This window comes from Elephas maximus, chromosome 23 (assembly GCF_024166365.1).
Source record: "Elephas maximus indicus isolate mEleMax1 chromosome 23, mEleMax1 primary haplotype, whole genome shotgun sequence".
Taxonomy (NCBI): domain Eukaryota; kingdom Metazoa; phylum Chordata; class Mammalia; order Proboscidea; family Elephantidae; genus Elephas; species Elephas maximus.
The window spans coordinates 20,439,899-20,466,772 of record NC_064841.1 but is presented as its reverse complement, the minus strand read 5'-3'; the positions used below and the strand labels follow the sequence as shown (position 1 = coordinate 20,466,772).

The 26,874-nt window shown below is 42.7% G+C and overlaps 1 protein-coding gene and 1 pseudogene across 9 annotated transcripts in view; one reads left to right on the top strand and one right to left on the bottom strand.

Moving 5' to 3' along the window:
- Window positions 1-26,874, bottom strand: part of KCNMB3 (potassium calcium-activated channel subfamily M regulatory beta subunit 3) — an 83,377-nt gene that overhangs the window by 21,242 nt on the left and 35,261 nt on the right. For 6 of the 9 annotated variants that reach the window (XM_049867391.1, XM_049867388.1, XM_049867395.1 and 3 more), the window contains one exon: window positions 21,710-21,807. In XM_049867391.1, the coding sequence (XP_049723348.1) occupies window positions 21,710-21,807 (98 nt within the window). Of the gene's footprint in view, window positions 1-1,656; window positions 5,428-21,709; window positions 21,808-26,874 lie in introns of those variants that run through there. The other 3 variants (XM_049867396.1, XM_049867394.1, XM_049867393.1) reach the window with 2 other exon arrangements.
- On the top strand, window positions 6,372-6,724 carry LOC126066381 (60S ribosomal protein L34-like; annotated as a pseudogene).

Below are 26,874 nucleotides of genomic sequence, written 5' to 3'. Positions count from 1 at the left end.
TCATTTCTGAATGCGCCACTGCCCCAAACCCAGGCCCAGGGCAAGGAGGGCTAACTCTAGAGCAGCTTCATTTGAGGCTCTCAGCACCTCTGCTTTGCATTCCCCTGGGGAGAGAAGAAGTCCTGAAGACAGCCTAACTAGCTCACTTCCCCTCTCACGGACTAGAGTTGGGGTGTAATAACAATCGCTAAATGAGTAGAAATCGACTCCACGGCAGCGGGGTTAAATCATGTAGGGAGTGTAATGGGCTAGCTACTCTGATACAGCCTGCAGTATGGATTATACCTCGACATAAAGAAAACAAAAATCCTCACAGCTGGACCAATAAGCCACATCGTGACAAACGGAGAAAAGATTGAAGTTGTCAAGGATTTCACTAATCAATGCCCATGCAAGCAGCAGTCAAGAAATCAAACAATGTATTGCATTGGACAAATCTGCTGCAAAAGACCTCTTCAAGTATTGAAAAGCAAAGAAGTCATTTTGAGAAGTAAAGTGTGCCTGGCCCAAGCCATGATATTTTCAATCGCCTCATCTGCACGGGAAAGCAGAGGGAATAAATAAGGAAGACTGAAGAAGAACTGATGCATTTGAATTGTGGCGTTGGTGAAGAATACTGAGTGTACCCTGAACTGTCCGAAGAACGAACAAATCTGTCTTGGAAGAAGTACTGCCAGAATGCTCATTAGAAGCGAAGATGGTGAGACTTCATCTCATGTACTTCGGACATGTTATCAGGAGGGAACAGTCCCTGGAGAAGGACATAATGCCTGGTCAGTGAAAAAGAAGAAGACCCTGGATGAGATGGACTGACACAGTGGTGGTACCAACAGGCTCAAGCATAACAATTGTGAGGATGGCGCAGGACCAGGCAGTGGTTCTTTCTGTTGTACAGAGGGTCGCTATGAGTCAGAACTGACTTGACAGCACTTAACAACAACCACAGCGATGTTTTATATCTGATCCTTACCTCATTTCATCTTACCCTAAGGCTATGTAGGGACTATTACTATACTTATTTCACATATAAGCAGAAAGGTTAAGTGACTTGCCCAGAGTCACACAGCTTGTAGAGCTAGGATTTGAGTCCAGACCTGATGATTCCGAGACCAAAGCATGCTTCGCCCATGGGACCTGATGCTGGTGGTAACTTCCTCATTCCTTCATTCAACCAAGAAATACTTACTGATTATCTGCTATGTGCTAGACCATATTCTACATGCTGGGGGTTCAAACCAAAAACCCGTTGCCGTGGTGTCAATTCCCATTCATAGCAACCCTAGAGGATCCAGTAGAACTGGCCCATAAGATTTCCAAGGCTGTAAATCTTTACTGAAGCAGACTACCACATTTTTCTGCTGTTGGAGGAACTGAGGGGTTCAAACCACTGACCCCAGCGCATAACCACTGCGCCCCCAGGACTCCAATGGTGATTAAAAAACAGTCCCTAAACTCCAAGAGTTTGCAATCCAGAGAACGAAGTCAACAAGGAGAGATGCTGCCCCGTGTTGTGTGCGCTGCTAGGGACGCCTGGCAAGTAGGCACCCTCAGAGGAGAGAACTCAAAGTCAGCCCCCAAACTCGTGTGGCTGCACTTCTTCCACCCACTTGTTGAAGGAGATGCCCATCACAGGCTGAGAGGCTAGTGGTGACTTACCTCCCCTGGCGTCTCTTGCCGCCCTGGAGTGTAATTTGAACGGGGATGCTGAACGGCTGCATGAGACCAGGGGGCTGGGCAAAATGGACCCCTTTTGCCTGAGTCACGGCCCCTGAGGGCGCGGGGAGGGTGCATTGTAAGCACCGACGGAAGCGGGGTCCCAGAGCCTCGGCGCGGCGGCAGCCATCTGAGTTGCCAGCCTGGAGGTGGTGCACCGCCCGCTTTCCCAGACAGGCCGCCTGAGGGCGCTACAGACTCCGGGCCAGACGGCAGCAGGCAGCCCCAGACCCTCCAGATGGACCTGCGTCGTTTTCTGCAGCCAAAGGCGGCTTCTCCTCTGTGGGTGCCTACTGCCTGCAGCCGCCTTGTCACCTGTGTTTCCGCTTCAGCAGCCAAGTGCATCGCCATAGTAACCTACACGCTTGTGGAAAGTTCTTAGGCCCAAGGGACCCTATATAATTGGTAAGGGATAAGCTCAGTTCAAGGTTTGTAAGAGGAAATGTTTTTGCCCTGGCCACATTTCCTTTATCTTGAAATGTTTGTTACAGCGCAAGCTTAGAGAATGGGTTTTTCTGGTTAACTGAATGTTCTGGAGTGAGATAGTTCACTTTTATACCATATGTGCTTCCCCTATTTTTTCAAAAAGGCCATTAAAAAAAGAAAGAAAATCACTGTTAAAGCTATATCAAAGTTTAAAAAAAAAAAAACTATTATTATTTTCTCTCTGATGGCCTTTCAATACGCCCAAATTACGAATATCAATTGCCATTATATTGTAGCTTAGCTGAAATGTGGATGATAGAATGCCAGGAAAAAAACCAAAAAACACTTTTTCTGTGTATTTTTTAGTAAAGGCAATATTACCTTAACATTTTCCAAAACTGGTGTGAGCAAGAATTTAAGTATAACGTCATCTATAAACATCCACATAAACCGTTACTTGCAGTTGTTTCAATATTGTTTAATGAAAAAAATATTTGTTTATATGGAAACCCTGGAACACCTGGTGGATTCAAACTGCCGACCTTTTGGTTAGCAGCTGTAGCTGTTAACCACTACGCCACCAGGGCTCCTGAGGCTTTGGGTACTGGGTTCAAATCCTAGCTTTGTAACTGAGTAACCTTTCAAATGTTTCCCACCATAGTTCTCCTCAGTTAAAAAAAAAAAAGAAGTAAAGAAAACTCAGTATGAGCTCTAGAGTATGGTGTGACATAATTGGTTGGGAGATACAGCTGAAGGGGGCTGCTACTGCATAATGTTGTCATTGGGGGTTCCTGGCTCCAGGGTCCACAGTCATTTTCTTTTGCATTTGACAGATGCTTTATTCAAGAATAAAAAGAACTCTCCCTTCACCATGCTGGAGAAACTACTTCTCCATTCTTTTTCATATCCTCTCAGATGACACTGCTTATTACAGCTAAGAATTCCTTCATAACTGAAATTCTCCATGCTCATGAGAATTATACCAGAGTGTTTTCAATTTTATAGATACACAAATCATTTACAGCAACCTGAAAAGTACACAACAGCCTGTGTTCTTTGTATGTCTGTGTATATCTGTGTGTAGGAGAATAAATACACTACTAACTAAACCATCATCATCATCAGGTAAATTTTTGCTGATGCAAGCAGCAATTTAAGCTGTCAAAAGTCAAGTCATACCTAGTCTTAGATTCACTTTGCAGGAAAAAACAAACAACAAAGGAGAACTCTGTACCATGCACTTACTGAGTCTTACATGGGATCTTCCTTTTTCTTTATCTTAATGAGTATCTCCAATCACCTTTGCTAATGAAATGGACATCTGAGCCTATGAAGTTCTTAATTGGCTCCCATCAGAAAAACCAGCATCGCCTTTCTGAAGATGTTTTTCTTCCCCTGATGAGTAATAATACTGATAACCAGCTGCAGCTGAGTTGATGCCAACTCATGAAAATCCCACATATGTCAGAGTAGAACTACTTCGTAGTATGGTTTTCAATGGCCGTGATCTTCAGAAGTAGATGGTCAGGCCTTTCCTCTGAGGTGCCTCAGAGTGGATTCAAACTGCCACCTTTAGTTTAGTAGCTAAGTGCTCAACCATTTGGTTCATCCAGGGACTCCAATAACACTGATGGCTGGCGTTTATTAAGTACTTACTACAAGTCAGGCATGGTTCCAAGTCTTTACATGTATTAATTTATTTCTTGGACCTTTTCAAAAGCAGAGAGCTACAGTGAGTTATACAACCTCACAAGAGCCACAGAACAGGGCCTATCCAGGCATACAGATGACTCAATGGATAATTGAGGCAGAAACCAATAGAAATGACAGCTGAAATTGTTTAGATAGGTCAACAGTCCTGGATTTATGATCTTGTTTGAAATACACTGTGACCCAGTCTTCAACAGGTAGCCCTGGGTATGGAGTACAGACATGCTTTATAATATCCCAAGTCAAGGTGATTGTTCACCCACTGCATGAGTGGTGCTTGAATTCAAGTGTGCATAAAGATGACGCGAAGATCTTGTATTAAATACAGATTCTCAGGCCTCTCTCAAGAGATTCTGATAAAACTGTCTGGGTAAAGGGCCCAGGATCTGCATTTTAAAAGCCCCTCATGTGATTCTAATACAGGTGGCCCTACATTCCTACTTTGAGAAACACCAGGTCACGCTATGGGTTAAGTAACCTTGGAGGCCTGACTTTTAGGATCTAAACACAGCTTTTAGTCCTAGCTCATACCACCTCACCTTCTTCATATAGTCCAGCTGGACTATATGAAGAAGAACAGGGCATCAAGATTGGAGGAAGACTCATTAACAACCTGCGTTATGCAGATGACACACCCTTGCTTGCTGAAAGTGAAGAGGACTTGAAGCACTTACTAATGAAGATCAAAGACCACAGCCTTCAGCATGGATTGCACCTCAACATAAAGAAAACAAAAATCCTCACAACTGGACCAATGAGCAACATCACGATAAACGGAGAAAAGATTGAAGTTGTCAAGGATTTCATTTTACTTGGATCCACAATCAACAGCCATGGAAGTGGCAGTCAAGAAATCAAAAGACACATTGCATTGGGCAAATCTGCTGCAAAGGACCTCTTCAAAGTGTTGAAGAGCAAAGATGTCACCCTGAAGACTAAGGTGCGCCTGACCCAAGCCATGGTATTTTCAACCGCATCATATGCATGTGAAAGATGGACAATGAATAAGGAAGACCAAAGAAGACTCGACGCCGTTGAATTGTGGTGTTGGTGAAGAATATTGAATATACCATGGACTGCCAAAAGAACGAACAAATCTGACTTAGAAGAAGTACAACCAGAGTGCTCCTTAGAAGCAAGGATGGCGAGACTGCGTCTTACACACTTTGGACATGTTGTCAGGAGGGATGAATCCCTGGAGAAGGACATCATGCTTGGCAGAGTATAGGGTCAGCAGAAAAGAGGAAGACCCTCAACGAGGTGGACTGACACAGTGGCTGCAACAATGAGCTCAAGCATAACAATGATTGCAAGGATAGCTCAGGACCGGGCAGTGTTTCGTTCTGTTGTGCATAGGGTCGCTGTGAGTTGGAACGGACTCAACAGCACCTAACAACAACAACATGTCACCTCCCTGGAACTCAGCTTGTTCTTTTAGATAACATGGGGGTTGGAGCAGATCGTCTTTAATGTACTCCCCACATTTACGATCCTATAAAGTACGTAAAACCATAAGCTTGTTTACAAGGAACAGGCATCTGCTCTTCTGGAATTGCAATAATGCTGTTGAGTGGCTGTGTTCACTTAGAAAGAAAAGAATCCCACCACCTCCCCACCCCACCCCACCGCCAACATACCCTTTTCCTAGACAAGAAAAGATGACAGTAATGATACCTTAGGTGCCCTGAGCAACCAGGCACCAGCCATTGTGTTCCGTGCTTTGGGAATGTTGTTTCCTTCAGTCCCATAACTCGAGGAGGCAGGTCCTTTGCTCGTTCTGCAGGTGAGGACTCAGAGGCCTCAGAAGGCCGAGTAACTTGCCCAAAATCACACAAGCGGCAAGGGGCAGCTCCAGGACTCCAAAGCAGATCGGATTCAAAAGCCCATGCTTTTTTCTTTCCTTTTTTTTCATTTTTAAGGCACAAATATTTCTTTTTTGTTTTGGGTTTGGTTTTGTTTTATTGTGGTAAATATATATGTAACAAAACACCTGCCATTTCAATGTTCATTGCATGTACAATTCAAAGACGTCAATTATATTCATCATGTTGTTCAACCACCACCATTACCCATTTCCAAGTTCTTCTGTCACCTTTAACAGAAGCTCAATGTCCCTAGAGCAGTGACTCTCTTTCCCTCTCCCTCTCATCCAGCCCTGGAAACCACTAATAAACTCTGGTCTCTACACACTGGCCTGTTCTAGACCATGCTTTAAGGACAATAATATCCTGCCTCCTCACTCAGGCCTGGGATATATGTCTTATTCTCGTGCCTTGAAGGAGCTCACCTCTTTGCCCCAAGAATGTCACTGGCTAGTTGTTCATTAAGACAGGATGTTCAGAAGTTTTGATAAATCAAGGTATCTTGATTACTTTGAAATAAATTCTTGTTCACTTGACAAGTCCCCGTTTCTTGGCAAGTGGTATCTGGTCATTAATTCTAATGCATCCTTTAAAATTATAGAATAATCTCTGTTGACAAGAACCCAACTCTTCCAGGGACAGTGTCGAGAAGCATTCAAAATGGCCCAGCATCTGACCTACTGTTATAGGCTGTCCTACAATACAGCTTCTAACAAAACTAGGCTGTCCCAAACCTCTGGTAATAGTATTGTTTACCTTTATACCAAGAAGGTTGGTAAAGCACCAGAATCCACATGGGATGTGTGCCCAGGCCAGCTTCGAGGGGCGTGCTGTGAGACCTGAAGTTCTCATGAGGTTGTCCAAAACAAAAAAGACATGTTGGCAGGGCCTATGGTTGTTCCGTGTGTGATAAATGTGTCCATGACAGTGTCAAGCTTGCTTTCCTTATTGAGGAACAGAAAACCATGGTGAAAGTGTTGAAGGCCCAGGCACAAAGTCGGAAAGCTAAATAAAAAATCAAGCTTTTTTTTTTAATAATTTAAAAAGTCAAATGGCTTGTAAAAAAAAAAAAAGTCAGAATTCTCAGTTGACAGAAGCTTTTTTCTCCTTCTGAGGAGAAAAAGGATAAATGGTAGAAAAATGAAGCTACATCAAATTCTTACCTTTTAAAAATAAAATTCCAGGACAGTTCCTGGGATCAGCAGTGATTCAAAGAGCCCTCCTATTTCCGGAAAACAAGTGGCTAGTGTGCTACCACTTCCTCTTCTGTCCCCGTGGCAGACACCTTGATTGTCAGCTCTGAATGAACTTGAAAGTTTAGCTCGATAAGGGTTCAAACCTCTGTCTGTTTTATTCACTACTGGATCGCCAACACCGAGAACAATGTCTAGCATGTAACAGACAATAAATAGGTCCTGAATGACTGAATAAACTAGACACTACCTCAAATATGATTCTGTATATGACATTAGGGCAGCCACTTCCAACCAAAAGGGGTAGGCTTGAAAGATTAAAACATTTTGCAATCCCTGTCTACATCTTCCCCTTTTATGTCTACAGCCTCTCACAGTGTGAACTGAAGTTCAAAACGATGACTGTGAGAATCTGCAAGATTCTTAGGCCCATTCAACAAGCACATAGAGAGCTTCTCTAGTGTAAAGTTCAGTTCTGTTCACATATTCTACTTCAGTTGTTCTTAAAGGGGACGGTGCCACCTCCTGGTGGGCATTTTGGAAATCTGTGGGAGTTCTTGGCTGTTGGCAAGATTGAAGGAACACTGCTGGCATTTAGGGAGTGGGGGGCCAGATATGGTAGATGTCCTGCAGTTTTGCAGGAAAGTCCCACCCGGTGAAGAATTGCTGAGTGTCACGGAACTTTCTATGTCCTGCTGGACATTATATAGATTTAAAAAAAAAAAAGTCTGTTTATAATAATCTGAACAAAAACCTAACTCCACTTTGCATATGAACACAAAGGATCTTTTGCACTTTGGCAGTATCCACTGAGTATTCCAAAAAGTGCATCTCCTGTGTAAATTGAGGGAAAATCGCACTGCGTTTTGTTCAGAACTTTACCAAAAGTTCTTCACCATTTTAGAAAATCATGTCACCATCAGCAAGACTGTTCGTAGTATTTGAGCTGCCAATACAACACACCCCAATCAGCCTGTTTTCAGGTGTCACAGCCACAGTGATTGTACACAGAGATGCCACCGCCTGACTACTTTGTATTTAGTACCACTAATGTGGTGTGCTCAAGTATTCATATGGAAAATTTTACACATTTAGTGGTCAATTACTTAACTTTAATTTCTCCTATATCCCGTGGCCGCCAACTCAATTCTGACTCACAGAGACCTTATAGGACAGTGTAGAACTGCCCCCATAGGGTTTCTAAGGCTGTAAATCTTTACGGAAGCAGACTGCCACATCTTTCTTCTATAGAGAGGCTGGTGGGTTTGAACCGCCAACCTTGGGGTTAGCAGCTGAGTGCTTTAGCTACTGCACCACCAGGGATCCTAGTATATACTATAGCGAGGACATATGTGGAGGTATGTGGAGGTAGGCTCTATTATCTGTAAAGCTCATTTCGGAGTAATAAATCCCTTGTTCTGAGAAGGGAGCACTGCGTCTGAAAAGGATGAACACTACTCTTCTCCTCGCTTCAGGAATTTTTTTTTTTTTTAAGCTTAACTCAAAATATCCTTTTCTAGGCTTTTTTGATACATCCTTTTCTGGCATCTTTCTTGAGCCAGATGGGACATGTCTGCTCAAGTGGATTCGTTGTCTCATCTCAGTCAGCTCATCTGGAGGAAGAGGTAGATTTCAACCTGCCAGGGCAAAGAGAAACCCACACCATACCCGTGCTGAACTCGTCCCGTCTTCTCTGCATTTCTAAATTCACACACCGACACAAGAAGAGGTACGCTGGCCTTTTCTTCCTCCCCCTCCTCCCCCCCCACCCTACGGCGTCATCAGCGTGCGGATCTGCCTGGTCTCTGGCACCTGCCAAATAGTAGGCTCAGAATAAAAGGAGTGAATGAATAAATGACTTTTGAAGGTATTTGTGCCAGAGGTGATGCAAGAAAAATGTAGAGAAGCAGGTAAGGGACATAAAAAAGGGTCTGAGGGGAGGCTGCCTGCATGTTTAACCAGATATGAGGATATTAGTTTATTTTAACCCAAAAATATTATACATATTTAAAAATTTTGTACAATTTCCACCCTGCCTCTTTCTTTACAGAAAAGAATAGGTTTTCTTACCCAAGCTCCTTCAGTTTCCCCCTGCCTCCTCCCAAGCTCCTTCAGTTTCCCCCGCCTCCTCCCAAAATGTCTCTGTTGCCCTATTACCTCTGCACCTGCCCAACCCTCCTCACCACCCCCCGCAGGAAAGGGGTTCTTCTGCTTTCCAAGTAACTCTTTGGCTCCTGCTCTTGCTCCCCTTCCCTTCCCTCCCTGCAGCAGCTTGCTCTGACTCCCCTTTTGTAATGTCAGCCCTGCCCTCCTACAAAAATGTCCAGATCTCCCCTAGCCTATACCTTTATTTCTCCTTTTCTGTTGTCTCTTTTCATGAGCAGTAATGGCTACATTGTGTGCTTACTTTACACCGTCACTATGTTAAGTAAAATGTGTGTGTGTGTGTGTTCTATACAGGTAATTCCCGACTTATGACGTATTTGAGTTACAATGAACGACACGTTACAACCGTTCTTTTTTTTGTACATCTACTAATATGTACTACATACAATGTTACATTGCTTAATTTGCTGTTCAATTTTGATTTACTGTTCAAAACACTGCCATATAGATTTAGTTTTCTAAACTAAATCAGGGGTGTCAGTTGCTTGAAAACATGGACCCAAATGCTGATCGCTTTGCTAAAGTTAGTAGGCAGATTTGGGAAGCAGTGAGATGTTATCATGAAATATATGAAGAAAAAAAGAAAAGGATCATAGAGACAACTCGCACTAATTTTCTAACTAGAAACACCATCCGCATTCCCAGGGATAACCCAGATGGTCCAGAACCTTTCACAAATAGAGCTGTTACTGCAACTGACAAAATGCCTCTTCGTCGTCGGAGTGAATTTTTGTGATTTGTGTATTTTTTTATGTATGTATGTATTAAAATACATCTGTAAGTTTATATGTAACGTTTCCAACCCCCAAAAACAAATTTATATGTATAAGGATACCTATAATAAAAGGCAATAATAATGAAAACTAAAAAAAAAAAAAGGCATTTGACTTACATCAGAACAGACTTATGATGTAGTCATTGGAACGGATTTCCACCATAAGTCAGGGACTACCTGTACATATATGGCATCCCTGCTTGGTGCAAATGGTTAACACATTCAGCTGCTAACTGAAAGCTGGCGGTTCAAGTCCATTTGGAGGTGCTGCAGAAGAAAGGTCTGGCAATCTACTTTGAAAAATCAACCATCGAGAACCCTAGGGAGCACAGTTCTACACTGACACACACGGGGTTGTCTTGAGTTGGAACTGACTCGATGGCAATTGAAAAAATATATATATATATGTACATATAGTTGTTGTTAGCTGTCATCCAGTCAAGAGTAGAACTACTCCTTGGGGTTTTCAAGGCTATCGTGTTTCAGAAGATCACCAGGCCTGCCTTCCGTGGCCCCTCTGTGTGGGTGTGAACTGCCAATCTTTTGACTAGTAGTCCAGTGCTTAACTATTTGTGCCACTCAGGCAGATAGATATATAGATATAATATTCATTTATTGTTTATTTCTTCATTTTCTTTTTACAACCACCCTCTCAGACAATTATTATTCCCATGTGACAGTGAGGAATCTGGGAGGCTGAGAACTTAAGAACTGTTCTTTCTTAAGTCCCACAGCTAACGAATGGAGCGTCAGGGCTCAGATACTCACTCCACCTTGCTGCCTCCTGGGAGAACAAGTTATGGTCTTGGCCTCTGCTTCCCCCCTTTTCTCTCTCCTTAACCCCTGTAATCTGACTTCTCCGCATCATCACTGAGAAAGTGCTTTCTTTAAGGTTAATAACCTCCTAATAATTAAATCTATTCTAGCATGTCTTATTTTTAATAGCAAATTTTTATTCCTTGTTTTAATATAATTTTGTTTTTAAACCAGTACCTCTATTTGTGGTTCTTAATCCTGGCTGCATCTGGATCAGGCATGAAGATTTTAAAAATTTACATATGTGTTTTTTAAATAGGTAAATCTAAAAACCACAACCACAGTTCACTATTTTGCCGGAACCAGCTCTGCGTGGGCTCTCTTTCTTAATCAATGGCAGCAGCAGCATCCCATCGGTCACCCAAACTGGAAGGCTGAGTCATCTGTGTCTCCTTCATCACCATCCCCCCTCCCCTCCGAAGTCACTACTGTCTGCTGATGACTTTTTTGAACTCTTTCTCGAATCCATGTCCTCCTTCTGTTCGCAGTGGAATTGCCTTAGTTGAGCCTTCTTTTAGTCTCACAGGGCAGAATAGGAAATGCAAGGACTTTAGAGTCAAACAGCCTGAGTTTCAATGCTGGCTGCTCTAGTCATTAATGGTGGAGTTTGGGGTTAGCTACTTAACCTCTCTGTACCTTAGTTTCCTTACTTGTAAAATGAAAATAGTTACCAACTTCATGGGGCTATTGTAAAGATTTCTGGAGGAACTTTGTAAAATCAAAACCACTCTACAGTGGACATTCAAATGGCCACTAAACACATGAAAAGATGCTCAACATCATTGGCCATCAGAGAGATGCAAATCAAAACCAGAATGAAATACCATTTAACTCCCACAAGGATGGTGTCTCCGTTATCTAGTGCAGCTATAACAGAAATACCACAAGTGAGTGGTATTAAACAAAAAGAAATTTATTTTCTCACAGCTAGAAAGCTAAACATCTGAATTCAGGCTGCGGGCTCTAGCAGAAGGCTTTCTCTGTCGATTCTGGAGGAAGGTCCTTGTCTCTTTGAGCTTCTGCTCCTCAGTGATCTCCACGTGGCTTGGTATCTCTCTTCCCCCAACGCCACTTACTTGCTTCATTGCTTGTTCAATCTATTCTTTTTATATCTCAAGAGATTGACTTAAAACGCACCCTACACTAATACTGCCTCATTAGCAGAACAATGACAACCCATCCTGAAATGAGATTATAATTAGGGTTTACAACACATCTTTTTGTGGGACACAATTAAATCCTTAACAGATGACAAAAAAAAAAAAGGAAATAACAAATGTTGGCGAGGATGCGGAGAAACTGGAATCCTTGTTCATTGCTGGTGGGAATGAAAAATGGTCCCACCATTGTAGAAAACAGTATGGTGATTCCTCAAAAAACTAAAAATAGAACTACTATATGACCCAGCAACTCCACTGATAGGAATATACCCAAGGGACTTGAAGGGAGTGATGTGAAGAGACATATGTACACCAATGTTCACTGCAGCATTGTTCACAGTAGCCAAAAGGTGAAAACAACCTAAATGCCCACCAACAGATGAACGGATAAACAAATGTGGTACATATGTACAATGGAATACGACTCAGAAAGAAAATGATGTCTTGATACATGCTACAACATGGATGGAGCCTGAAGACATCGTGCTGAGTGAAATAAGTCAATCGCAAAAGGGCGAATATTATATGACCTCACTTATATAAAAAGATAAGAGCAGGTAAATATATAGAGACGAAAGTTTAATAGTGATTACCAGGGTGGGAGGCAGGATGGAAGAGGGGATTACTGAGTACTGAGTTTCAGTTTACCGTGAAGGGAAAATTACACTGATTAAGGGTAGGGTTGCAGAGTTCATTAATGTAATTGATGTCAATAAGTTGTACACCTATAAAAAGTTGACCTGGCAAAAGTTGTGTGATAGACATAACAAGACCAAAAAAAAAAAAAGTAGTTGCTGAGACTGCTTATGTACAACCAAAAACTTCATGAGATTTGGTTTCTTGGTTTGGAGGTTTAGGGTCATGGTTTCATGGGACATCCCAGTTAATTGGCCTAATGTTGTGTTTAGTGTTTCTGCTCTATCTCCTATTTTGTTGCGTAGTGCCTGGAGTCTTAAAACTTGCAATGTGCCATCCAAGTCACGACAGTTGGTCTCTATTCACCTGTCACAACAGAGGAAGAAGGAGAGTCAGATATTGAAGGAAGAAATGGAATGTGTGGCTAATTACCGCCATGATCAAATGTATCCTTTGCCATGAAACCAGAAGAATTGGATGGTGCCTGGCTATTATTACTGTACATTTTGATCAAAGATTCCATAGAAGAGTCCTGATTAAAACGGGGAAAATTCAGAACAGAATTTCAAATTATCATGGACTCCAGACTTTCTGGAGCCATGGAGGTTGGATGAACCCCTGAAACTATTGCCCTAAGATAATCTTTAAATCTTAAACCAAAAATATCCCCTGAAGTCTTAAAACCAAACAACATTTTAGCTTAAAGAATGTCTGCCTTGAGCATTGTGCTCTTTTAAGAACTATCTATATGGGATCAAAATGACAACAGCAACTCAAAAGATTAGACAGGAACCTTTGGGGGCTGTGAGTTTATGTTAATGGGGGAGGAACAATTCAGGAAAGGAGGGTGAGAATGGGTGAACAGCTTGAAGAATGTAATTAATGTCACTGAATTGTACATGCGGAAATCGTTGAAGTGATGTATGTTCGACTGTGTATATTCTCAACAACAACAAAACTCTATAAATATTTGTAACCAGGATTCATTTCTTCCCTTAGGTCTCAATATAAAAAAAAAAATATAGTGTCACATAAAAATGAAAACAAATCCAACCTCAAAAGTTTTAAACAATAAACGCAAGCTTTTACTAAAGTCTCGATGTTTTTGCTTTAGCAGACCTGCTTCCACTGCCCCTTCTTCTAGTGTCTCAGTTGTGTACTGTGGCACCACCCCCTGTCACTCTCAGTTCCGGTTCTCTGTCTCTGCCTGCAGGGGTGAAGCACATGACTCAAGCCCGGCTAATCAGAGCATCACATTCCCTAGTCATGTGGCGGGGCATGTGGCCGAATCAGAGCCAAGGAGACTTAAAGGGACTTTTTCTGGGATTGTTGGAAGAGAGACATGCTTTCTTTTTCCGCTGGACTTGAAACTGAGATTTAAACTCTGAACATCTGGGACCTTGTCGTGGTAGAGAAGGAAACCAACACAGCAACAGGCAGTCAGAGACACTGAACTCTGACCACTTGCTTGAGATCCTGTATCAAGCTGTGCTTGAATCAAGATAATCATGCTGTCTGATAGTGTTTTAGTTACAGGGGCCACAAATTCCCTTTTTTTCTTTAGACACTTTACTTACGTTTTCTGTTTCTTGTAACCAAAAGAGTTCTCTACCTGATTCACATGAACTACCAGCAAAGCTGGGGGAGGCGAAAAAACCAAACCCACTGCCGTTGAGTCGATTCAGACTCATAGTGACTCTATAGGACAGAGTAGAACAAACCACAGCACACAGTTTAAAAATTCTTATCACATTTCTTTTTCACCACAATCTTATATAGTACCATTGCTACTTTCAATCTCTCCTCTCTTTTGTCTACTGACCCCAACAAAATATTCTAGTCCTCTCTCTGTGACTACCCTCCCCATCCACGAATGCTCTTTCTTATACAATTCAGTTTAAATCTCACACATCTTCCAAATCTCCCATGTATCTGTTAACACCAATTAGCACAAAAAGGGGTCCTGGGTTTAGCGCTGCAAATACTGAGTTCTCCTGAGACAGCAGTAGCAGGAGAAAGGCTGAGGACATGGGGGTTTTGCTATTTTTGTTCCTGTTGTCTTAGTAAATTCTAACTGAAACTAAGTTACATGAGGACCACAGCGGTACAGGGGGAGGTGGGAAAGATGAATAGATGGAACATGGGCCATTTTTAGGGCAGTGAAACTATTCTTAAGATACTGTAATGGTGGACACGTAGCATTATGGATACAAGCCATACGGCTGTACAAAACAAATGGTGAACCTTAGTGTGAACTATGAACTTTCATTAATAATGTATCAATTTTGGTCCATCACTTATAACAAACGTACCACAAGAATCTTGTTAGGTGCCTTCAAGTCAATTTTGACTCAGAGCAACCCCACATGACAAAGCACAACTACCCCATAGGGTTTTCTAGGCTGTAATCTTCGCAGAGATCAAAGACTACAGCCTTCAGTATGGATTACGCCTCAATATAAAGAGAACAAAAATCCTCACAACTGGACCAATAAGCAACATCAGGAGAAACAGAAAACATTGAAATTGTAAATGATTTCTTTTTACTTGGATCCATCATCAACACCCACGGAAGCAGCAGTCAAGAAATCAAACAACTTATTGCATTGTGCAAATCCCCTGCAAAAGACCTCTTTAAAGTGTAAAAAAGCAGAGATGTGATTTTGAGGGCTAAGATGCACCTGACCCAAGCCATGGTATTTTCCATCACCTTACATGCATGGGAAAGCTGGAATAAGGAAGACTGAAGAAGAATTGATGCTTTTGAATTGTAGTGTTGGTGACGAATATTGAATATACCACAGACTGCCAAAAGACTGAACAAATCTGTCTTGCAAGCAAAGATGGCAAGATTTCATCTCACATACTTATCAGGAGGGACAAGATCCTGGAGAAGGACATCATGCTTGGTAAAGTAGAGGGTCAGCGAAAAAGAGCAAGACCCTCAGTAAGATGGATTGACACAGTGGCAATGATTGTGAGGATGGCGCTGCGCAGGGCAGTGTTTCTTTCTGTTGTACATAGGGTCACTGTAAGTCAGAACCAATTCGATGGCACCTGTCATAGATTGAATTGTGTCCCCCAAAAATATATGTATCAATTTGGCTAGGCTATGATTCCTAGTATTATGTGACTGTCCACCACTTTGTTATCTGATATGATTTTCCTATGTGTTATAAATCCTACCTCTATGATGTTAATGAGGTGGGATAGGTGGCAGTTATGTTAATCAGGCAAGACTCAATCTACAAGATTAGATTGTGTCTTTAGCCAATCTCTTTTGAGATATAAAAGACAGAAGCAAGCAGATGACAGGGGACCTCATATCACCAAGGAAGCAGCGCCGGGAGCAGAGTGTATCCTTTGGTCCTGGGGTTCCTAGGCGGAGAAGCTCCCAGTCCAGGGAAGACTGATGACAAGGACCTTCCACCAGAGCTGACAGAGACAGAAAGCCTCCCCTGGAGCTGATGCCCTGAATTTGGACTTCTCGTCTACTAGGCTGTGAGAGAATAAACTTCTGTTTGTTAAAGACATCCACTCGTGGTATTTCTGTTAGAGCAGCAGTAGATAACTAAGATAGCACCTAACGACAATAACAGCAATCTTTATGGGGGCAGATCGCCAGGTCTTTCTCATGTGGATCCGCTGGGTAGGTTCGAACCACCAATCTTTCAGTTAACAGCCAAGTGCTTAACCACTGTGAAACCAGGCCTTCTTACCACAGGATTACAAAATGTTAGTCACAGAAGAAACAGTGTAAAGGGGAAGGGGAGCAGGGAAACTCTCTAGTCTGCACAGTTTTTCTGTAAACCCAAAACTGCTCTGAAAAATAGTCTATTAAAAAAATCAAATCCCAGAAAGAAAGTTTGAATTTTAAAAATGCAGATTTCTACTCCAAAAAAAAAAGTTTCTGCCAGGGCAGATAAGTACCCAAGCAGCAGGCCTCCTCCTTATCCCACAAGCACCCGGCAGACACACACCACTGGTCCGGCTGCTCTGGGTCCCCTAGCGTATCTCAGGTATGCCTTCCACCATCCTGCCACCTTTTGTAGAAGATAAAACATAAACCAAAGCAATAAATATGATTAAGCAACTACTCTATATCAAAGGAATCCTGGTGGCACAGTGGTTAAAGCGCTTGGCTGCTAACTGAAAGGTCGTTGGTTCTAACCCACCGGATGCTCACGGGAGAAAGATGAGGCAGTCTGCTTCCTTGGAAACTCCGTGGGGCAGTTCTAGTCTGTCCTATAGGGTCGCTATGAGTTGGAATTTACTCAATGACAATGAGTTGGATTATTTTTTTTTTTACTCTACAAAGGATGCTGAGTGAAGACTCCTTTTTAATATGATTTTATTTCTGTTTTTACTTAGTTGTCATTTTGTGGTCAGCAACATCATCAAGTTATTTATAAAATTTAGAATGCTTGTATTAATTCAAAAGAAGACAATACAGCATGGGATTAGTCTCAAAACTGAACAGCTCATGGGTTACAGCCCATGAAATGGAAGAGAGTCCTTCTATTTTCACTAAGGTTGCAAAGCTGGAGAACATGCATCTGAGGTTGCTGTCAGCCATTTGTCTACCACCTGAAAGGGACATGCCTGCAAATTAAAACTGAGCAGAGACAAACCAAACCTGCTGCTGCAAAGTTGATTCCAACTCATAGCAACCCTACAGGACAGAGTAGAACTGCCCCATAGGGTTTCCAAGGAGTGGCTGGTGGAGTCAAACTGCCGACCTTTTGGTTAGCAGCCAAGCTTTTAACCACTGCACTACCAGGGCTTTGAGCAGAGACAAGGAGAAGCAAAAAAGGTGGAGAGAGAAAAGTTGCCTGAATGATGACGTTTGAACCCCTAGATCCTGCTGTGCCTGAAGCTAACATACTCTCAGATGCCCTTCCTTGTTACATGACTGAATAAATTCACTGTTTTATTTAAACTAGATGAAGCTGAGTTTCTGTCATTTGACTCTGAAAGAGTCCATTTCCAAGCCATTTAGGTAAAAGGAAGAAGTTTCACCAAATTATTAAAGTAAGCATTCCTACCTCCGGCTCTCCTTTACAGAAAATCTGACCCAGTTACATACTCATAAAAACGTAATGATCTAGGAAGGAGCAAATAGGCTAGAAATCAAATTTGCTGTACATGCCAATTATTCATGATAAATTGAAATCCATAATGACCTACCAAGATTTACGAAGTTAAATTACAAGACATCCATTAGCATCCCCGCAGCAAGGAAACAGGTCTCCCTCTGATGTTACACCATGATTATTTCCAGAGCGCACAATTTACTTACCTGGCTTTGCAGCCACGTGGACAAAAGCAATCAGCAGCTTCATTGATTACCCCATCTGGCTCATGCAAGCTGAAATGTCTAGGCCCTATTCCCTGCCAAGTTAAAGAAGGAAAGCTGCAAAGGAATGCCCGGAAGTCACAAGTACCAGATGCAAAGAGACCTATTTATCCTCTCCAAATTCTGTCTTGTGGTATGGCCTGTCAGTTCTTAATAATCCCTTATTTATAAGCTCAGCTTATTTCCATTTGCTCCTCAGGAAGAGAACTCGAGAAGCATGGTTTCCCAGGATCTAATGTGTTTCCTGCTGTGCCTAGACCAATCCCTCCATGCACAGGTGAGGTAACTGAGATTGGAGGCCAAACTGCCTGAGGGTGAACCAGGTCTTCCCATCCTGACTTGACTCTTGGGACTAGATCTCTGACTTAATTTCCTAGTGCTGCTGTAACAAAAATACCAAAAGTGGGTGGCTTTAAAGAACAGAAACTTACTGTTTACAATTTTGGAGGCTAGAAATTCAAACCGTGATATTTGCCATGTCAATTCCTTCTGGGGGTTCTGAGAACTTTTCCATGCCTCTCTCCTGGCTTCTGTAGTTGCCATCAATCCTTTGGCGTTTCTGCGATTGTAGAGTCATCTGTCTCCATTGTCACAGGACCATCATCCTGTGTGTGTGACCCTCTCTCCATGTCTGTTCTCCCCTTTTAGGAAACACCACTGAGAAGGGATTAGGACTAGGACCCACCCTACTCCAGGATGACTTAACTGATAATATTTTTTAAGAAAGACCCCCTGGACACCAATGCTCGCTGCAGCACTTTTCACAATAGCCGAAAGGTGGAAACAACCAAAAGGTCCACCAACAAATGAATGGATAAACAAAATGTGGTATAAACACACAATGGAATATTACTCAGCCACAGGGAGAAAAGCAGTCCTGATGCATGCTACAACATGGATGAACCCTGAAAATATGCTGAGGGAAATTAAGTCAGCCACAAAAGAACAAATATTGTATGGTTTCATTTATATGAAGTAAGCAAATATATAGAAACCAAAGATTATTAGTGGTTACCAGGGGTGGGAAGGAGGGTGGAGGGGGCGTTTTTGCTTCGGGGTCATTGAACTTATGTTAATGGTGGTGGAACAATTTGGAAAAGGATCGTCAGAATGTTGGCACAACTTAAAGAACATGATCAATGTCACTGAATTATAGGTGTAGAAATTGTAGAGATGGTGTACGCTTTGTTATGTATACTTTCACCACAATCAAATCTTGAACAAGAAGGACAGAAAGAGCCTATTTCCCCAAACAAGATCACATTCCCAGGTACAGGGTTAGAACTTCAACATATCTATTTGGAGGCCACAACTCAGCCCATACCAGTCTGTTTACATTTTCTCCATGAAACGTTTTCTGTCCTCTGGAAAACCGAGGGTTTACTGAACCTCTTGCTTCAGCATGAATTCTGGTAGAATGAGGGTAACATTTGGGAAATATATTAATGGGCTTTCCTCTTTTGCATCTGCACGTGCCTGATCTTCTCCCTAGTCAGCCAGAGCCATACATCTGTCAGGGGCTCCCAAGTGGGGAGAACGAAGACAGGATTTTCCAGCAGGTGTGGAAAGAGAAAAAAAGACTCAGTATTCAGTCTCCGATGTGCAAAAGTATGAATTTGTGGGTCTGCAGCAACCCGCAATAGAACCCGAAAGCCAGACCTTGTCAAGAGAAAAGGATTTTCTAAACAGCTTTATGTTCCTCTTTAACAATCAAGAAACAGATCAGGTGAACTCAGGACTGGCAAGCTCAGTTTCTTCCAAACCGTAAAGAGAATATGGTTCTGACTTTTCTCCTAGGACACAAGGCTTCCTGCCTAAGGGGAAAGGACCCAGAGGAAGTGAAAACCCCAAAGGCCGCCCCGAGCCTGCCACACAGTGAGTGCTCAATAGCTGTTTGTCCGCATGCGCTGAAAACACTCAGAGGTGAGGGCACAATGAGGAGGCTTTCTCATTCCAGTACCTTAGTATTCTGGGTTAGATTTCCCCTAACTTGAGTGTGACGTCAATAAATCAGAAGAACCCAAGAGAGATAATCCACCCACAGTCTCACTCCTCAGCTCCATGCTCAGAAATAGGAAAATGGGTCAAATTCACGCCCACTTTGTATGCATACTGTGTATCTGTTTCTGGTCATTTTTGCTGCAGCTCTGACCCAAACTCAATGATAATATTCTAAAGAAATATACCTGATTTCTTTTCCAGAGCCACATTTGTGATACGGAAAATGAGGTCAGAAGGTCATTATGTTGTTCCCCTATATTGAAAGTGTGCCGAGCATGGACCAAACTAGCCCTCTGGGCCTGGTTACCTCAACCAGCAAGACCCCAGTAGCTTCAAGCAGGCTGAGTGCCCTCAGCTGCCTTTACATGAGGGACTAGTGTGAACTTGGGCCTTCAGAAATTTTGCTGGATGCACAAGGAACGTCAATAACATAAATCCATTATAATGGAAGCACCTTTCTGGATGGGAAGGAAGAAACTTCAGAATAATAATTGACTAGATGAAAAAATCAGGTTAGGAAAATGGGTCAAATGAACTCAAAATGGTGAAGCCTGTGTCATTCACTCAAAAAATATTTGTGGAGCACCTACTATGTACTATATGCCAGGATAAAAGACATACTCAGCCAATCTCCTAATTCCCCCACCCACCCGTCCCCAGGCAGGGCCACTGCATACATACACAGCAGCATATGGGCGGCTCAGGCTGTGCCATGCACAGCTCTAGGGGGCGCCACTCACACTGGCTACCCTGTGAAATCAAAGATAATCAAGAAATAAACGATGTATTGCATGGGACAAATCTGCTGCAAAAGACCTCTTTAATGTACTAAAAAAGCAAAGATGTCAATGTCACTTTGATGACTAAGGTGCGCCTGACCCAAGCCATGGTATTTTCAATCACCTCATATGCATGCGAAAGCATATAAAAAGGAAGACCAAAAAAGAACTGACACATTTGAATTGTGGTGTTGGCGAAGAATACTGAATATATCATGGACTGCCAGAAGAATGAAGGAAGAATGGAGGAAGTACAGCCAGAATGCCCCTTAGAAGTGAGGATGGCTATACTTCGTCTTGCTTAACTTGGACATGTTATCAGCAGGAACCAATCCCTGGAGAAGGCCATCATGCTTGATAAAGTAGAGGGTTAGAGAAGAAGAGGGCAACCCTCAATGAGATGGACTGACACAGTGGCTGCAACAATTGGTTCAAACATAGCAAGCACTGTGAGGATGGCGCAGGACTGGACACTTTTTTCTGTCATACACAGGGTCACTCTGAATAGGAGCCAACTTAAAGGCACCTAACAACAAAACCATGTGAATGGCGCCCCCTGGAGTGTGCAACACTGTGGCCCTGCCCCCCCAAAAGCCCCCCAAACCTCCATAAAGTCCAACTCATAGCAACCCCATGCGTCACAGAGTAGAACTGCTCCATAGGGTTATATTGGCTGTAATCATTTCAGAAGCAGATCGCCAGGCCCTTCTTCTGAGGTTCTACTGGGTGGGTTTGAACTGCCAACCTTTAGGTTAGTAGTCTAGCACAAACCATTTGTGCCACCCAGAGGCATCCATGTTCTGCTGGTGGCAGATCTGCAAAGGAATGATTTTATGTGACAGGTGCAGGATTAAAGGTAGGTGCAAGGGGTCATGGGAATCTAATCAAATAACGAAATGGCTCTATCCATCCTGCTTGACACCACCATGTCCCGCAAGTTGAGGGAGCAGCAGGCCCAGGGTTCAGATGCTTCTGGCATTCTGCATGTTGCATTCTCGTGCAGGAGGAAGCGCTTTTGGAAAGCAATTAACACCAGGTCAAAGAGAGGTTTCTTGGCTCCTAGGCCCACTAAGCCCAGATCCTGGGCAGCAGTGAGGCGCCAGGTGCGGTGCTGACCTTGGATGCTCCACAGCCTGCGTAGCAAGTGACTCATGAATCCACAAGGGCTGATTCTCCTTTTGGCTTTTTCTTCCCAGGAAGCTGCAGCTGACTGGCTAGAGTTAAAGAGTAAAACCAAAACGTGGTGAAAAAAAATTTTTTTAATCCCTTTCACAATTTCTCCTGGTATTCGAGAGAGGAAACCTCAGTGTCAGGTTAACCAGAGCATCTCTATTCTTGCCACAGGGACTGAGAATGGCAAATGGCTTCAATTGCCTTGGTTGACTCTCATGTAACACATGGAAGAGTCCCAGTTCAGTGACCCTACCACCTGGAGCAACAGATCTGAAACTAGTACCTTCTGAAATCAGGTCATATTCGTTATCTGTGGCAAAAGACCTCTTTAAAATTCTACAGAGCAAAGATGTCACTTTGAGGACTAAGGTGTACCTGACCCAAGCCATGATATTTTTCAATTGCCACATATGCATGCAAGAACTGGACAAGCAAAAAGGAAGATCCAAGAATTGACACATTTGAATTGTGGCGCTGGCGAAGAATACTGAATATACCACAGACTGTCAGAACAGCAAACAAACAAGTCACAGCGCAGATACTTTCTTTCCTGATTTACATTATAATTAGTTGCTTTAAGCATCAAAGTGAACACATACCAGATAGCAAAGAAATAAAGTAACAGAAGTCAAGCAAGAAGTAAAAAGCTGTGACCAAAAAAGACTATTTTTTGTGAGTTTATTCAATAAAAATGAATAATAAGTTTAGGTAAATAAATATAACACCAACAACAATAATAACTACCATCTCTTGAGTCATTTCTATGCCCCAGGCACTATGCATTGCTTCACTTAATCCTCACAACAGTCCTGTGAGGTAGGCAGTGTTACATCCAACTAGCAGATGGGAAGTTGAGGCTCAGAGAGGTCAGGCAGCTTACCCAAGAACACACAGGAGTGGTAAGTGCCATGATGGAAATTCAAACCCAAGTTTTTCTGACTCCAGAGCTTATTCTTTCATCATTATGAATAATCAGTACAGATTGAATAAAACTAAAGCTTGTCATGGATAAATATTGATTAAATACAATTATAAAAACAAGACAAAGAACTCGTTGCCGCCCTGTCAATTCTGACTCACAGAGACCCTACAGGTCAGAGTAGACCCGCCCCACAGGGTTTTCATGGCTGTAATCCTTATAGGAGCAGACTGCCATTGCCACATCTTCTCCCTCAGAATGGCTGGTGGGTTTGAAGAGCTGAACTTTCCGTTAGTGCCAAGTGCTTAACCACTGTGCCACCAGGGCGGCTCCGGCACCTGCTACAAAGTGTTTTCTCTCAACTCCAGCCTGGGACCCTCCATGTTCCACGGCAAAACCCAGTAAGTGAGTAGTGCTGTGTCTTCTTTTCGAAACCAGTCTGAATTGTGTCTTTCAGCATTCCTACATCTGGAGAACAGCAAGCTTCAAAAGCCTGGAGTGTGACCAAGCAGAAGACTGTCGGGGGTGGAGGGAGAAGGGAAAGGGAACAGTAAAGGGAGGAGGAGGCATGCGCGATCAGGGGAGAAGGTGGGATTTAGATCAAGACAAGGCTCTGACCTGACCCTCTGCTCACCTAGGCTCTGGGTTCCTCATTTGGTCCTCACGGGTGTTAAAAACTATCAGAGCGATGGGGAGACTGGGGAGAACTTATTTCTGTGTGTTTCAGAGGCAACTTCCTTAGCACCTTACGTATATTATCTCATTTAACCTTTACAACAGCCCTATGTGGTTGATATGCTCATCCCTCTTCCTCAGATGAGGAAACTGAGGCCCAGTGAGGCTAAGTAACTTGCCCAAACTCACACAGCTAGCAAGTGGGAGTTCTAACTCACGGCTCTCTACTTCAAAAGTTCATGCCCAAAGCCACTCAGAGCTGAACCTTCGTAGCAGACACCTAGAACATATTATCAGGCTTTGTCATCGGGAGATGCACTTGAGCTGATCTAGCCCAGCCCTGTTCAACGGAAATACAAGGTGAGCTGTATCAGCAATTTTAAATTTTTTAGTAGCCACGTTTTTAAAAGTTTAAAAAAAAAAAAAACAGATAAAATTATTTATTTAACCCAATACATTCAAAATATTATCACTTCAACATGTAATCAAGATGAAAAATTATTAATGAGATATTTTACAGTCTGTTTTTCATACTAAGTCTTTGAATATATCGTGTATTTTACACTTACGGCACATCCCAATTTGGCTGCTAAATTTTCAACAAAGTAGAATATCCTATGTTGTTGATAAAAAAAAAAAAATGTTGTTGATAGGTGCTGTCAATTTCGACTCATAGTGACCCCATGCGACAGAACAGAACTGTCCCACAGAGTTTCCTAGACTGTAATCTTTGTAGGAGCAGATTGCCAGGTCTTTCTCCGGCAAAGCCACTGGGTAGGTTCGAACCGCCAACCTTTCAGTCAGCAGCCAAGCACTTAACCATTGCACCATCAAGGCTCTTTAAGTGAAATGGAGTCCTACCAAAACAATAAAGTTGTGTTTAACAGGAAAATACTCGTCATGGATTGAATCATGGCCCCCAAAATTGTGTGTATCACCTTGGTTAGACCATGATTCCCAGTATTGTATGGTCGTCCTCCATTTTGTGATTGTAGTTTTAAGTTGAGGGGATTAGGGTGGGACTGTAACACCACCCTCACTCAGGTCACCTCCCTGATCTGAGGTAAAGTTAGTTTCCCTGGGGTGGGGCCTGCGCCACCTTTGATCGCTCAAGAGATAAAAGGAAAGGGAAAGAAGCAGAGAGTTGGGGACCTCATACCACCAAGGAAGCAGTACCAGGAGTAGGGCACGTCCTTTGGACACGGGGTCCCTGAGCCTGAGAAACTCCTTTACTAGGGTAAGGTTGAGGACAACAACCTTCCTCCAGAGGCAACAGAGAAAGAAAGCCTTCCCCTGGAGCCGGTACCCTCAATTTGGACTTGTAACTACTAAACTGTGAGAAAATAAATTTCTCTTTGTTAAAACTGTCCACTTGTAGTATTTCTGTTATGGCAGCACTAGATGACTAAGACAATACATTGCTTTAGTTTTTTTTTTTTTTTTTTAATTTTTATTCTGCTTTAAGTGAAAGTTTACAAATCAAGTCAGTCTCTCATACAAAAACTTTTATATACCTTGCTACATACTCCCCATTGCTCTCCCTCTAATGAGACAGTCTGCTTCCTCACTCCACTCTCTCTTTTCGTGTCCATTTCATCAGCTTCTAACCCCCTCTGCCCTCTCATCTCCCCTCCAGGCAGGAGATGCCAACATAGTCTCAAGTGTCCACCTGATCCAAGAAGCTCACTCCTCACCAGCATCCCTCTCCAACCCATTGTTCAGTCCAATCCATGTCTGAAGAGTTGGCTTCGGGAATGGTTCCTGTCCTGGGGCAACAGAGGGTTTGGGGGCCATGACCACCGGGGTCCTTCCAGTCTCAGTCGGACCATTAAGTCTGGTCTTATGAGAATTTGGGGTCTGCATCCCACTGCTCTCCTGCTCCCTCAGGGGTTCTCTGTTGTGTTCCCTGTCAGGGCAGTCATCGGTTGTAGCCGGGCACCATCTAGCTCTTCTGGTCTCAGGCTGATGTAGTCTCTGGTTTATGCACCCCTTTCTATCTCTTGGGCTCATAATTACCTGTGCCCTTGGTGTTCTTCATTCTCCTTTGATCCAGGTGGGTTGAGACCAATTGATGCATCTTAGATGGCTGCTTGCTAGCGTTTAAGACCCCAGACGCCACTCTTCAAAGTGGGATGCAGAATGTTTTCTTAATAGATTTTATTATGCCAGTTGACTTAGATGTCCCCTGAAACCATGGTCCCCAGACCCCTGCCCCTGCTACGCTGGCCTTCGAAGCATTCAGTTTATTCCGGAAACTTCTTTGCTTTTGGTTCAGTCCAGTTGTGCTGACCTCTCCTGTATTGGGTGTTGTCTTTCCTGCCACCTAAAGTAGTTTTTATCTACTATCTAATTATACACTGCTTTAGTTTTTATTTTAATTAAAATTAAAAATTCAGTTCCTCAATCACACTAGCCATATTTCAAAGGCTCAGTAACCACATGTGGTTGGTGGTTATTGGACAGTGCAGATCCAGACCAAATTCCCTAGACTAACAGACCAAGAGACCCCCAAGAAAACCCAGCCCAGAGAGATTAAGTGACTTGCTCAGGGTTGCCTCTAATTGGTAAGTGAGCCGGGGCAATCGCCAAGCCTCCTAACACTAACCTTTTCACCGTACCCTGCGTAGTGAGGCACTGTTGAACTGATGGGTTGCTCTGATTGATTTGCTGGCCCTTTTTGGGTCATCCCTCAAACTGACCACATTCCCATCCCAGCCCGCTCCCTGCTTGGACCAACCCTCCAAGGTTATACCTTCACCCTCTCCATGATTCCGTCTGTAAACCTCAGCCACTGAGTGCCCCAAAGCCAGGTCCCATGTAGCCCTATTCACAGAAATAGCTAGAGGTACGAACAAAACGTTTTTTAAAATATATGACTAACTGACTCAAAGTTAGTCAATTTACATTATTTATTTCCAGGGACATTTTAATGTAATATACCCCCAAAAAAAATTATTTTAATATGTCACTATTCTCAAATGAAAAGAAGGGGGTGAGTTTCTGTTGTTAGAATTATTTTATGGGTGGAAAAACAAAATGCTAAGAAGTTGGACAGTTTACCTAAAGATTATATAATGATTCAGAAGTAGAGCACTTTCTCTTCTGCTTTGCGTTTATTTTTCTAAGTCACACTACTTCTCTGAAATTATCTGCATTTTCCAAACAGGGAATGAGGTCTGAATTTAAAGTACAAAAAGATTCATGTGTAATAGCCCAAAAGGTGATATTTTATCATCCAAACAAAAGTCAACGTAAAACTAATATTTTTAATCCAAGCTACCATGCGTGTTAATGCAAGGCACTGCAGAAATAACACAAAGGACAACAGACATAGCGACATCTATAGAGACTAATTTTTCATATTGATTTGTAGGGAGTCCTTAGCAATATGACACTCAATAGGAGCAATACCGTGGAGGTTTAGGGAGCCCTGAAATTGATTTATATCTTAGCACATGTCTTAGAACTCATTTTTATAGGCAATATAGAATTTATATTACTCTTTAGTGATTAT